The following is a 14483-nucleotide window of genomic DNA, read 5'->3' on the forward strand; positions in this document are numbered from 1 at the left end:
TGGGACTCCATTGCAATTTGGTTTGTTTCTGCCCATTTCCTTGTCAAGGCTTTCTTTCTTCAGTGTGTTATTTCATCCCAAAATAAACATAGCAAATTCTAATTAGCCATTATTGGTTGTTGGGAAACAACCAAACGTGTAACATAAGATAGAATTTTAAGTATACCGAGCGACTGGCGCTCGCTATCCCGAGAGTTGCCACCTAGCATGCAGCCGCTGACTCTCGAAATCCTACCGCCATTTAACACTCACTTGAGTGTTGATTGGCAGTGGGCGGGACTTCAGTCTGCCCTTGGAAGGAAGTCTCACCCGTGAGAGCTGTTGGCCAATCGGATAGGCTGGTAACTCTTCAATCTGGCCAGGCAGAGCGCTGTAGTGGGCAGACGCGGTACTGCAGTAGCCTGTCTGAGTAATAGAATTTACAGTGCACAAGGAGACCATTCGGCCCATTGCGTCTGCACCGGCCCTTGGAAAGAGCACCCTACCTAAACCCACACTTCCACCCTACCCCCAACCCAGTAACACAATCTAATCTTTTTGGACACCAAGGGCAATTTATCATGGCTAATCCACCTAATCTGCACATCTTTGGACTTTGGGAGGAAACCGGAGGATCCGGAAGAAACCCACGCACACACAGGGAGAATGTGCAGACTCCACACAGTGTCCCAAGCCAGGAATCGAACCTGGGACCCTGGAACTGTGAAGCAACAGTGCTAACCTCTGTGCTACCGTCTGCCTGGGACTAAGTCCCTGTACCTTTGAAAACTCATGTCCTGGGGGCAGGAGGATAGGGGAGGCGAGGGCTGGGGGAATGGGAGGTATCGGCAGGGGCTGGTGATTTCAGCATCTGGGGGATAGGCCAAGGGGGAGGGGTTCCCACAGCTCCAACGACCTGGGGAGGAGAGCATCCCAACTCTGAGGGGAACTTCAGAGCACCCCCCCCCCCCATTCCAGCCTGGGATGGGGAAAGGTGTAAGTGTCACTTTCCCAGCCTACCCGCATTCGCCAGCCTAGAAATTAAGGCTGTGCGGGAAAAGGCCCTGAACAGGTCAATGGACAGCTGTTCCGTCCAAAGCTCCGCCCACCGATGTGTGAAATTGCGCCTGAGTTTGGGTGGCCAATCAATCCCGTCCATTCAATTTTAGACTCCCCCCCCCCCCCCCCCCCCCCCCCCCACCTCCCCGCCTCAAAATACGTCTTGGGGATGTGGGGGGGGTAAACTTCTGCCCGTACCGAGTTTGTAGAAAAGGTTAGTAATTTTAGTTCATCTTTATTTTGTCTTCACCACTGGTTTTTTGGTCTTCATAGAGCTCAGGTTTTAGCTGTTTGAAAGAGCTACCCAATTCTCTGAGCCATTTCCACGTAGTCCTGCAATTTCTCACGGTTTTGTGCCAGGATGCCTGCATTCTCCCAGGCTTTTCTGGAAAGTGCCCATTTGGATGACCTTTGCTGAATAGCAGGTTGACACAAGGCTCGCACATGAAGAATGACCATTCCGATAGGACACTTCAACAAGAGCCAATGCCTGCTGGGGTGGCAAGGGTCAGAATGCAATAAACAAGAACAATTCCTAGTCAGTAGAAAAATGGCCATGCAGCGTGGCCATTGAAAGCTGGGAGACCTTTCTCCCGGGATCTGCCCTTCTCGTAACGCCTCGCGAGATTCAACGCAATCTTGTGAGACGGTGCAAGGTGAATCTTGCCAACTGTTTGGTTCTGGTCTCCACAAATGGGGAACAGACGGAACAGCACTTGTGGGGATCGCCAAGGAACTCTGAGGTCCCCAGCTGCATGCCCTTTGGGTAGGGTGGCGCCATGGCACTGCTGGTGCCAGTTGAGTGCCCTGGCATTGCCACCTTGGTGCCAGCTTGGCACTGCTAAGGTGCCCGGGAGGCACTGCCAAGCTGGCATCTTTTGCATGCGTGTGTTTGGACTGGGGATGCCTGCCATGGGTGTTGGGGGGGCCTGGGGACCCTCCCATATTATGTTTGGGCTCTGAGTGAGGTTGGAGATTCTTTTGGGGGCCTCAGAGATCGGGACACCATTTAAAAATCTCCCATTCCCTCTGGCGAGCAGAGTTCCCCAATATAAAAAACGGAGATCTGTGCTGCCTCGGCCACGCGTTCCCCGTTCAGGCCCTTTATTCAAAACGAGCTGCGTTGAATAGTCATGTGTTTCTCGGTACTGCGAGAGCCGGGAAACATGCAGCTAAATGCACTCACTAGCCGACTTTGTTCCCTTTTGGGAAGATCACAAACCCTTAATCACAAAAAAGCACAAATTTTTTAATCTCTAATGAACATTTCTTCCAAATCTCTCCCACCCTGTGACAGTGCCACGGCCTGTGGGATTCTCATAACCTGGTGAAGGAGCAGCATCTTGAGAAGGAGCAGAAACAGAACAAGGTTCAGAAGTTGGGAGAGGTGAATGAGGACAATGACACCATGCAAAATGTCAACCTACAGGACACGCCAAGATCTCCTGCCGGGAAAAATGTTTCCAGGCGGCTGGTTAGAGAAGGTAAGAGATTGAGTTTGGGGAAATTGGACTAATTCGGTTTAATACTCAGCACACACAACTTGCCCAGATGCACCAACACACACACAAACAATGGAGTCGGTCCACAAGGACAGCGAGGAATTGTGGAGTATGTTCAATGGGCCATGTGGTCTGCTCCTGACCTTATTTCTTCTGATCTTATTGAGGGCATTGTCCGCGTATTAATGGCTTATGTGTAATGGAGTCACTCTGACTGTCTTTCTCATCAGACAGAGTAAAAGCCCCAAAGAGATCGAAAAAGAAGAAAAGAGAAACACTAAAGGCCAGCAAGCGATTCAGAGAAACCATCAAGGAGCAGATAAGGGAAAAGTCACGCGCAGCGAAAAGATGCATCACTGTCGTGTAAGGAGGTCCTACGTTTCTCCAATGTGAAGCCTAACTGAAGATCTATTCATAGTTTCAAATATATTTTCATCTGTGGGCTAGTGGGTGGTGGGCTTTTCAATCCAAGACCCTAACGTCAGCAAACAAGAAATATGCAACTGACTATTAATGAAATGTTTGAATGTATTTGGTACATGGTAATCTCCCCTGCCGAGGTAGTGTTTAGCTTTCCTGCCACTGAGCCAGAAGCTCTGGGTTTGAGTCCCACCCCAAGACTTGATGGCCAAGGAAGGTGCATTCATAACGCGGCCAAACAGGTTCAGTGACAACCTGCAAAATCCTTCCCAACACATCAGTGGCTGGTCGTAAGAGTGGAGAGACTCCAGGGCAGCCAGGCTTGATGTGGAGTTGTACCTCTCAAACTACAAGCCCCTGGTGACAGACTAGGGACCTGTTCCAGGCATTACTAGCTATGGAAACGGACAAAGTCTGCCTCAGTGCAGCACTTGATGTGCGAAGAGAATTGGAATGGTATTCTCTCCTGCTTAAGCTAATATGTTTCTCCATGTCTCCTGCTGACTCTATCTGGTACACCAGCTCATGCATTTACACAGAATAAATTGAATCTGTGAATCTCTGGAAAACTACATATTTATGGTATATTTATGAATTAGAAGACCTCTCTGGGGAAGTAACATGATATTGGAAGTAAGCTAGCAAACTGGGCCAATGTGGTGATGGAGTAACATGGCGATGGGAGATGTGGAGGGGTCAGGAGCATTGTGGGAAGGGGAGTAATAAGATGGCAACAGCGAGATAACGCTGATAAGGCGAGTAATGCAACGGCAATGGGGGAGTAGTATTGCAGCAGTGACAGAATATGGAGATAATGTCAAATAGCTACATTTAAAGATATTACTCAGCCTGTATCTGCAGCCCTTGCTTTAGATCACCTCTAAAACACCAAGCACTGAAGCAGATAGGGGCTGGTTTAGCTCACCAGGCTAAATCGCTGGCTTTTAAAGCAGACCAAGCAGGCCAGCAGCACGGTACCAGCCTCCCCGGATAGGCGCCGGAATGTGGCGACTAGGGGCTTTTCACAGTAACTTCATTGAAGCCTACTCGTGACAATAAGCGATTTTCATTTTCATTTTCAGATAGAAATGTTAAACAAATTGAGTTGCAGAGATTGTTGTCGTGAAGAATTATTACATTGGGAAAACAGGGGGGAGAACCTTGCCACAGGGTTACAAAAGTGGAAGTTTTTGAGGCCAGATTCTGCAGTGATTATTGACATGACTGAATTAACCTGTGTTCTGAACAATACCCAAGACTTTACAGCTTAATAAAAAATAAACAAAAATGGAGAATCCTGGGTGAATAAAAGAACACGATGAGCTAACTAGGAGAGGCTTCAATAGACGGCTGGGCATGGGCTTTGGAAGCTGGTTCACGGGATCACAGAATTGTTGAAGCACATTAGGAGGCCATTCATCCCATCGTGTTTACGCAGGCTCTCCAAATGAGCAAGTCACTTAGAGCCACCCCGCCCCCGTTTTCTCCCGGTGAGCCAGCACATTCTTCCTCTTCATGTTACAGTCTAATTCCCTTTTGAAGGCCTCAATTGAACCTGCCTCCAATACACTCTCAAGCAGTGCTCTTTGTAAGATTAAGATAAACACGAGAGAGTTGAGAAGTTCCACAGTTCCGAGGTCCTGGGAAGGAATGAGGAAGATTGAAAAGATGAGAGTTGAGCCCTCATTTTTCAATACGTTGCAGATTCACTGTAAATGTTCAAAAGGAGCAGCATGAGGCTGATATCGATGTGTACAAAAGGCAGACAGGATATTGGACTTTGTGGTTCAGAGAGGAACAGGTGCGTATCTGACCATGTCATTGTGGCTGCCCACTGATTGCAGGATGGCATCTACACAGGGTTGTATCTTTCTTGGTCCTTGTGTGACTGAATAGGCCAATTTTCAATCCACAATTTTTAGGCACATGAGGCAGTCCTCCCATGAGACAGTGGGATCCGGATTCGTTTCCTATTCTTTCCTTCTCTGCCGCCACTTTCCCTCACCATTAAGCCTTTGTCACTCCGAGCAGCTTGATGGACAAATTGTGTCCATTTTGAACAATTGGTAGCAAGCTCCTCTCAATCATTTTGTCAATGCTGCCGTGCTTCAAGTATGAGATTCAGAGTGTCTTTGTAACATTTTCTTTGTCCTGCCGGGAGCGTTGCCCATTTGACAGTTGAGAGTTTCGCACCTGCCTGCGGAAGTATTTTTCAGCCATTCCGATACAGTGCTCAACCCACCAAAGTTGATTTTTTAAAAAAGTTTTGTGGAGCTGGTTTTAAGAAGGACACACAGCACTTGTTTGAACTCCTCCCTACTGAATTTGGAAGATATGGCAGAATTATTGTGTTGTTCCTTGTGTCTTAATAAAGCTCGTAGTCTCAAAGTTGGAGAAGATGCTTTATTGTGAATTAGTTCTGTCTTCAGAGCTTAACTTATAGCTACCTCAAATGCTGCATGTCTGTGTCTTGCTACCAGTTCTCCCTTCCGTGAAGTGTGTCCTCACTTCCTGTCCCTTTGTATTTATAGCTCTCCCGTGCTCCCTCTAGTGCTTGCTCAGTTGTATTGTATTGTATCTACACTGATACACAATCACCACAATTATTACTGATGGAAATTCTCTAGCGCTCTAATGTGTGACTGATACACAGTCCAGTCTTACTGCAGTTACAGGACTGTGATAATAATAGCTGCTCTGAACACTAGCACTGGATTCTCCAGTCCTCCAGCTGCGTCTTTCACAGCTGCACGCTGTTCCCTGATGGCGGGATTCTCTACTCCCCTCGCTGGTCAATGGGTTTTCCCATTGAAACCACCCCATGCCACTGGGAAACCCACAGGTGGGGATGCACTCCCGACACAAAAAGGGAATCACAGCGGCTGGAGAATTCAGCCCTGGTGTTAGATTTCCCTGTTAATATTGCCATATTTAGAGAGGGTACTGCCAAGGTATGGGAAGTGCTCAACATATTACAGAGTCTTTCTTTCAACATTGAGAATAAATAGGATATTTGGCTGACCAGGTCTGAATTGATAGGGGCAGCACAGTAGCACACATGGCTAGCACTGTGGCTTCACAGCGCCAGGATCCCAGGTTCGACTCCCCCGCTGGGTCACTGTCTGTGCAGAGTCTGCACGTTCTCCCCATGTCTGTGTGGGTTTCCTCCGAGTGCTCCGGTTTCCTGCCACAAGTCCAAAGACGTGGAGGTTAGGTGGATTGGCCATGATAAATACCCCTAGTGTCCAAAATTAGGTTAGGAGGGGTTATTGGGATAGGGTGGGAGTGGGGACTAAATTGGGGTGGTGCAGACTAGATGGGCCGAATGGCCTCCTGCACTGTATGTTCTATGTAACTTTAGATTCTATGTAACAGTTTTGTTTTGGCAACTTTCAAAAGACCGGCTGCATTTCTTGTTTGCAGAGCTGATGAGATTGAAGGTGGCTTGCAAACCTGGTGCAGTGTGGAGACAACACTGCAGTCTGTAAGGTTTAGGGTTTTGAGGCATGAAACATACATAGAAAATAGAAAAAAGAGGAGGCCATTCAGCCCTTAGAGCTTACTCTGCCATTCGTTGTGATCATGTCTGATCGATGGCAAGTTCTTTTTTAAAAATATTCTTATTCTCCTCCTTTTTCACATTTTCTCTCAAATGTGCACCCTCCATCAATAAACAATAATCAGTAATGAATATAATGTCAATTCCCATATCAATAACAACGATCCCATCCTCCCACCAAACGCCAAACATTAGCCCGCATGTTAACATAAACAAATGACAAAAAGGAATTAGGAATCACCCATACTCACCATTAACACACACACACACACCCCAACCCTCTGATGCATGATCAATTGCACAAAGAAGAGAGTTGAATACAACTGAGGCTTTATTGCTCTAAGATGTGTGGCCTCCCACAGCAGCTGGCGAAATGGCTGCTACATGGAGAACACACATTATTTATACTCCGCCTACTGGGCTGAGCCAGCAGGCAGGGATTACCGTCGTACCTGTAGTACAGGTCCTACCATACATCACCTAATATAGGTGCAACAGTGGTTTACCATATTCACCCCCTGTTAAAATTGAGTCCGGCGGGGGTGGTGGAGAATTATATACAACAACTGAATTTTACATATACAATTTCTGTGAGAAAAAAATGTCTTTTGAAGTTCAGTGGGCCAGTTAGAGATTTAACCGGTCCAGGGCCTTGATGTGCCACTGGGAGCGACGCAGTGGTGGCGGTGATGCCGATGCTGGTCTGGTCTTCAGTGACTCTGGGAGCGTGCCGAAATCCTCTTCATCCTCGGGCATGGTCAGGGGGAGGACGGATGATCCTGGGGGCGCCAGGGGAGGGGAGGGTGGCGCCGGGGCGGAGGGGTGTGTGTGTGGAGAACCTGCTGGTGCCAGGTCCCTGAGGGAGACAGTATCCTGGCAGCCATCAGGGTACGCCATGTAAGCATACTGGGGGTTCGCATGGAGCAACTGCATCCTCTCCACCAACGAGTCGGACGTGCCTACGGAGAAGGATGGGTCCTGGAACTGCGAGCCAAGTCGGGAGCGACACCCTGGATTTGGACTTCCTGGGGAAGGCAAAGAGACGTTTGTGGGATGTGTTGTTAGTGGCGGTGCACAGTAGTGACCGAATGGAGTGCAGTGCATCAGGGAGGACCTCCTGCCAGCGGGAGGCTGGGAGGTTCCTGGACCAGACCGTCCCGTTCTCCCTCTCTACCTGTCCGTTTCCCCAGGAGTTGTAGCTTGTCGTCCTGCTGGAGGCGATAACCCAGCTGAGCAGGAACTGACGCAGCTCATCACTCATGAATGAGGATCTCCTGTCACTGTAGGATGTAGGCGGGGAAACCGAACAGAATGAAGATTGTGTTGAGGGCTTTGATGACGGTGGCAGACGTCATGGTGGGGCATGGGATGGTGAAGGGGAATCTGGAGTACTCATCGACCATACTGAGAAAATACGTGTTACGGTCGGTGGAGGGGAGGGTTCCTTTGAAATACACGCTGAGGCGCTCAAAGGAGCAGGAGGCCTTCATCAGGCGCGCGCTTTCCGGCTGGTAGAAGTGAGGCTTGCACTCCGCACAGACCTGGCAGTCCCTGGTGACTGTCCGTACTTCCTCGAAGAGTAGGGCAGATTGCGGGCCTTTATAAAATGGTACAACCGTGTGACTCCCGGATGACAAAGGCTGTCGTGCAGGGCCCAGAGTCGTTCTACTTGTGCGCTGGCACATGTACCTCGGGATAGGGCATCTGGGGGCTCGTTGAGCTTGCCGGGGCGATACAAAATCTTGTAATTGTAGGTAGAGAGCTTGATCCTCCACCTCAAGATCTTATCATTCTTGATCTTGCCCCGCTGTGTGTTATTGAACATGAAGGCTACCGATCGTAGGTCAGTGAGGAGAGTGAATCTCCTGCCGGCCAGGTAATGCCTCCAATGCCGCACAGCTTCAACGATAGCTTGGGCCTCTTTTTTGACAGATGAGTGCCGAATTTCTGAGGCATGAAGGGTGCGGGAAAAGAATGCCACGGGTCTGCCTGCCTGATTGAGGGTGGCAGCAAGGGTGACATCTGAAGCGTCGCTTTCCACTTGAAAGGGCAGTGTCTCATCTACTGCGTGCATCCCGGCCTTGGCGATATCGGCTCTGATACAGGCGAAGGTCTCTTGAGCCTCGGCCGTCGGGAAAATGGGTGGACTGTATGAGTGGGCGGGTCTTGTCCGCATTGTTTGGGACCCAGTGGGCATTGTATGAAAAGAACGCCAGGCAGCGTTTGAGGGCCTTGGGGCAGTGGGGGAGGAGGAGCTCCATGAGGGGGCGCATGCGGTCGGGATCGGGCCCCAGAACTCCGTTCCGGACCACATAGCCGAGGATGGCTAAACGGTTCGTGCTGAATACGCACTTCTCCTTGTAGGTGAGGTCTAGGAAAGTGGCGGTGTGGAGAAATTTGGCAAGGTTGGCATCGTGGTCCTGCTGATCATGGCCGCAGATGGTGATGTTGTCTAGGAACAGAAAAGTGGCCCGCAAATCATACCGGTCGACCATTCGGTCCATCTCCCTTTGGAAGACCGAGACCCCGTTGGTGACGCCGAAGGGAACCCTGAGGAAGTGATAGAGGCGACCGTCTGCCTCGAAGGCCGTGTATGGACGGTCCGATTTATGGATGGGGAGCTGGTGGTAGGCGGATGTGAGGTCTACCGTTGAGAAGACCCGATACTGTGCAATCTAATTGACCATATCAGGTACGCGTGGGAAGGGGTACGCGTCGAGCTGCATATACCGATTGATGGTCTGGCTGTAGTCCACGACCATTCTGTGTTGCTCCCCAGTTTTAACAACTACCACTTGGGCTCTCCAGGGGCTGTTGCTGGCCTCGATGATGCCCTCCCGAAGCAACCGCTGGACCTCGGACGTGATGAAGGTCTTGTCCTGGGTGCTGCACCGTCTGCTCCTGGTGGCGACGGGTTTGCAATCCAAGGTTAGATTTGCGAAGAGGAAAGATGGATCGACCTTTAGGGTCGCGAGGCTGCACAAAGTAAGGGGTGGTAGGGACCCGCCAAATTTCAGGGTTAGGCTCTGGAGGTTGTGCTGGAGGTCCAGGCCAAGTAGTAGGGCAGCGCAGAGATTAGGGGGACGTAGAGGCGGAAGCCGCTGAATTCTACACCCTGGAATGTGAGTGTGACCGTATAGTACTCCCGGATCCCCACGGAATGGGATCCGGAGGCCAGAGAGATTCTTTGATTGGCGGGGTGTACCGCGAGGGAGCAGCGCCTGACCGTATCTGGGTGGATGAAGCTTTCGGTGTTCCCCGAGTCCAACAGGCAAGAAGTCACGTGTCCGTCGATCTTAACGCTGGTCGATGCGGTGGCCAGGTTGTGCGGACGAGATTGGTCGATGATCACTGAGGCGAGTCGTGGTTGATCGTCGCTGGTGTCGGATGGTGGGGTTCCCGGGGGCCACGGGTCCTGGAACAATGGTGGTGCCCATGGGCCACACGTGGCGGGGGTTGAAAAAGATGGCGGCGCCCATGGGCCACACATGTTGCGCGGAGGGGAAGATGGCGGCACCCACTGGCCGCATATGGTCTGAGGGGGAGAAGATAGCGGCGCCCAATGGCCGCACGTGGTCCGGGGAGGTGAAGATGGCGGCGCTATTGTCCGTAAACGAGGGGGGATGGGGGCGTTTGCGGCGATTGCGCGGGCCTGGCACACCGCGGCGAAGTACCCCTTCTTGCCGCAAGCCTTACAAAGGGCAGTGCGAGCCGGGCAGCGTTGGCGGGGGTGTTTCTGCTGGCTGCAAAAGTAACATCGGGGACCCCTGGGGTTCGTTGGCTGGCGCGTGGCGCAGGCGTATTGGCTGGGTAAGGCTCCCACTGGGGCGGCCATCTGTGGGGCTCGCGATGCGTAGGAGGGGTGGAACCCGCGACTGGGGGTGTTGGCCTGAACATTGCGCGAGGCGACCGTCATAGAGAGCGCTAGCTTCTTTATCTCTGCGAGATTGAGCGTGGCCCCTTCTAAAAGTCGCTGGTGTATGAGGTCCGACCCAATCCCCGTAACAAAAGCATCCCGCAGAAGGAGGTTAGAATGTTCAGTGGCTGTAACGCCCTGACAGTCACAGTCTCGGACGAGTGGGATTAGGGCCCGCCAGAAGTCTTCTATGGACTCACCAGGGAGTTAAGAGCGATTGGCGAGTATGTGCCTGGCGAAGAGCGTGTTCATCTTCTGGGCGTAATTTTCTTTCAGTAGCATCATGGCTTCGGTGTAGTTTGGCGCATCCTGGATCAACGGAAAGACGTAGGAGCTCAACCTCAAGTACAGTATCTGTATTTTCTGAGCCTCCGGAACAGGGCTTGGCGCCGAGTTGATGTACGCCTCGAAACAAGCTAACTATTGCTGAAAGTCCTTTTTGGCATTGCTTGATTCCGGATCCAGCTGCAAGCAATCTGGCTTGATACGGAAGTCCATCTTCTGAAAATCTTAGAGCAATAAATTGATGCACGATCAATTGCACAAAGACGATAGTTGAATACAACTGAGGCTTTATTGCTCTAAGATGTGTGGCCTCCCACAGCAGCTGGCGAAATGGCTGCTGCACGGAGCACACACATATCTATACTCCGCCTACAGGGCGGAGCCAGCAAGCAGGGACTACCATTGTACCTATAGTACAGGTCCTACCATACATCACCTAATATAGGTGTAACAGTGGTTTACCACACCCTCCCAACCATCCCCCCCAACTAATGTTCGATGTTATCCAGTTTTTAAAAGTGCATGAATTGTAGAACCTCTCCATCCTTCCCCTCAGTTCAAACGTAACCTTCTCAAGAGTCAAGTATCCCAACAGGTCCCCTCGCCACACCAGGACACAGATGGAGAGGCTGCTCTCCATCTCATCAGGATCCGCTTTCGGGCGATCAACGAGGTGAAGGCTACAACATCTGCCTCTGCGCCCGTTTCCAACCCCGGCTGGTCCGACACCCCGAATAAGGCCTCCCAAGGGCCTGGGTCAGTCTCACATGCACCACTTTAGAGATTACCCTAAAAACCTTGTTCCAGTAATCCTCCAGCTTTGGACAGGACCAAAACATATGAATGTGATCCCCCACACACACACACACACACACACACACACACAACGTTCACACACATCTTCCACCCCTTCAAAGAATCGGCTCATCCTCACCCTTGTGAGGTGTGTTCTATATAGCACCTTCAGCTGTATCAGCCCCAACCTTGCACACGAGGTGAAGGCATTCACTCTCCGGAGCACCTCACACCAGACCCCCCCTCCATACCCTCTCCAAACTCTTCCTCCCACTTTGCTTTGATCCCTTCCAGTGGTGCCTTCTCCTCTTCCAAAATAGCTCCATAAACTGCTAACACTACCCCCTTCTCCAGTCCCCCTGCCTGTCGTCAGCACCTCCTCCAGCAATGTGGAGGCCGGCTCCACCCGGAAGCTCTGTATCTCCTTTCTGGCAAAATCTCGAACTTGCATGTATCTCAATGGCAAGTTCAATACCCTGAATAGTCTTTCCACCCCCTCCATATCTCTTGATCCCTTTAGCCCCAAGAGATATATCTAATGCCTTCTTGAAATTACACAATGTTTTGGCCTCCATTACTTTTTGTGGTTGTGAACTCCACAGATTCAGCACAGTCCTAAAAGGTCTACTCCTTAGGGTGGCACGGTAGCACAGTGGTTAGCATTGTTGCTTCACAGCTCCAGGGTCCCAGGTTCGATTTCGGCTTGGGTCACTCTGCGGAGCCTGCACGTCCTCCCTGTGTCTGTGTGGATTTTACTCTGGGTGCTCTGGTTTCCTCCCACAGTCAAAAGATGTGCAGGTTAGGTGTATTGGCCATGCTAAATTGCCCCTAGTGTCCAACGGTTAGGTGGGGTTACTGGGTTACGGGGATAGGGTGGAGGTGTGGGCTTGGGTAGGGTGTTCTTTCCAAGAGCCAGTGCAGACTCGATGAGTGAATGGCCTCCTTCTGCACTGTAAATTCCATGATTCTATAATAATTCTATGATTATCCTCAAACTATGATCCTGAGTTCTGGACTCCCCCACAATCGGGAACATTATATCTGAATCTACCCTGTCTAATCCTGTTAGAATTTTGTAAATTTCTATAAGATCCCCTCACTCTTCTAAACTCCAATGAATATAATCCTAACCGACTTAGTCTCTCCTCATATGACACCATCCCAGGAATCACCTTGAAAACCTTGGATGCACTCCCTCCATAGCAAGACATTATTTGGACATTAAATCACGTATAGCTGCTTCAGCTCAAGACTCAAAGGAACTTAGCTGTTAAACAATAAAACAATGCTGTCTCTTCACAGTTCACTCTTTCCTGTTCCCCAATTACCGTGACTGCTAATTGTTCAACAGAAGTTTAAACTGACACTTTTAAAAGTGGTTATGGAATACAATCCAATATATGTTCCAGCTCCTAAACAAGTGGGAGATGGAATCCATAAGCCATGGAGTATTAATGTAAGCAAAAGCCCACCAGCATTAAAGCCATCAGCAGGAATACCATCTAGGCCACAGGCTTCACTTTTTTTTATTCTTTTGATTGCTTGTTGCAGCTCTCCCATGGATTTTACCTTGGGGTACTGGGGGATAGCCTGGAGAGCAACAACTGCCACTGTGGATTCACGGTTGAGAAGTTATTGAAAATGTTCTTTCCGGCATTGAAGATGGGATGTTCACCCTTAAGAAAAACACCATCTTGTGAGCAAAAGATGTTTTGCCCATTTGACTTTGGTCTATAGATGGCCAAGATGGCTTCATAAAAGCTCTGCATGTCATGGTAGTCTGCATATTGTTAGATCTCTCGAGCTCTTTATTCCTTTATCTTCTAAATTTGTCTTTGGGCATCAACCTGAAACAATTGGCATAAAATTAAAATACTGTGGATGCCGGAAATCGGAAATAAAAACAGAAAATGTTGGATAAACTCAGCAGCATCTGCGGACAGAGAAACAGAGTTGATGTTTCGAGTTTGACTCTTCTTCAGAACTGATTCAGCTTTCCTTCTGTTTTTAGAGCACCTTTTCTAGCCCCCCCCTCCCACCTGGGGTGAGCAGACGGTATCAGGAGGAGGATTGCTCACTCACAGATGCCACTGCCCCAAAGACGCTCCTGTTCCAACACAGGTGGCCATTGACCTGTACCCATCTGTCTCCTGTGTGTAGATTCTTCACCAGGTTCACAGCCCCTGTTGCCAATTCTCCATCACCACAGGACTTGGCAAATATTCTCTGGTAGAAACCTCCACGCGTATCTGCAGCTTAGAATGAGTGAAGGATTGTACAGCTCAATGGCATGAACAAAGTGGACAAGGTACAATCTCAGTCAAAGGATTGACATTTATGCAAAACATTTATCGCATTGCCTTGTTTCCTTGTATCCTACAGAGCTCTTCAAATCTACCTGCCTATTAGACAATTCTTCTACAACATCATCCATCCGGAGTACAATGCAGTGTGTGATGTCTATGCGCTAATGTTCCTGATCGATGTCATTAACTTCATCATCACCATATTTGGATATTGGGCATTCGGGGTAAGTAGAGGACTATGCACGTACAGCTGAACCTATTGACTCAAATTTGTGCATCTTTGCTGATGCACTATGAACATCACTCTGGGAAAGGGCAGTGTGGATGGTTCCAAAGACTATTACATTCAAACCAGTCTTGGCCCAATGTGACCCTGAATTCAAAGATATTCTAGTTTTTTCACAAAATGAGCACTGGTCCTTTGGGATCACATCGAAAGTAATGGTTAAACAAGTGACAGTAACTGAACCTAGGAAAATTATCATTACTAAACTGTTTTTGACATAGAACAAACCGTGCAGATGGAGGCCATTCAGCCCATCGAGTCTGCACCGACCCACAAAGCAAAGTATCTCGTCTGGCCATTATAAATGTGTCGCTAGTGGCTGTTATTTAGCGGGCAGAAGGGATGCAGAAAGAGGGGTAACCATCTTGAGCAGGGT

At 49.6% G+C, this 14483-nt stretch overlaps 1 protein-coding gene across 1 annotated transcript in view; it reads left to right on the top strand.

Annotated features, from left to right (window-relative positions):
• The window catches only part of LOC119969135 (piezo-type mechanosensitive ion channel component 2-like), a 290064-nt gene that overhangs the window by 236878 nt on the left and 38703 nt on the right, over positions 1-14483 (top strand). The window contains exons 41-43 of the mRNA XM_038802351.1: positions 2336-2522; positions 2771-2903; positions 13898-14045. Of these exons, the coding sequence (XP_038658279.1) occupies positions 2336-2522; positions 2771-2903; positions 13898-14045 (468 nt within the window). The remainder of the gene's footprint in view (positions 1-2335; positions 2523-2770; positions 2904-13897; positions 14046-14483) is intronic.

Source organism: Scyliorhinus canicula, chromosome 7, assembly GCF_902713615.1.
Source record: "Scyliorhinus canicula chromosome 7, sScyCan1.1, whole genome shotgun sequence".
NCBI classification, from domain to species: Eukaryota; Metazoa; Chordata; class Chondrichthyes; order Carcharhiniformes; family Scyliorhinidae; genus Scyliorhinus; species Scyliorhinus canicula.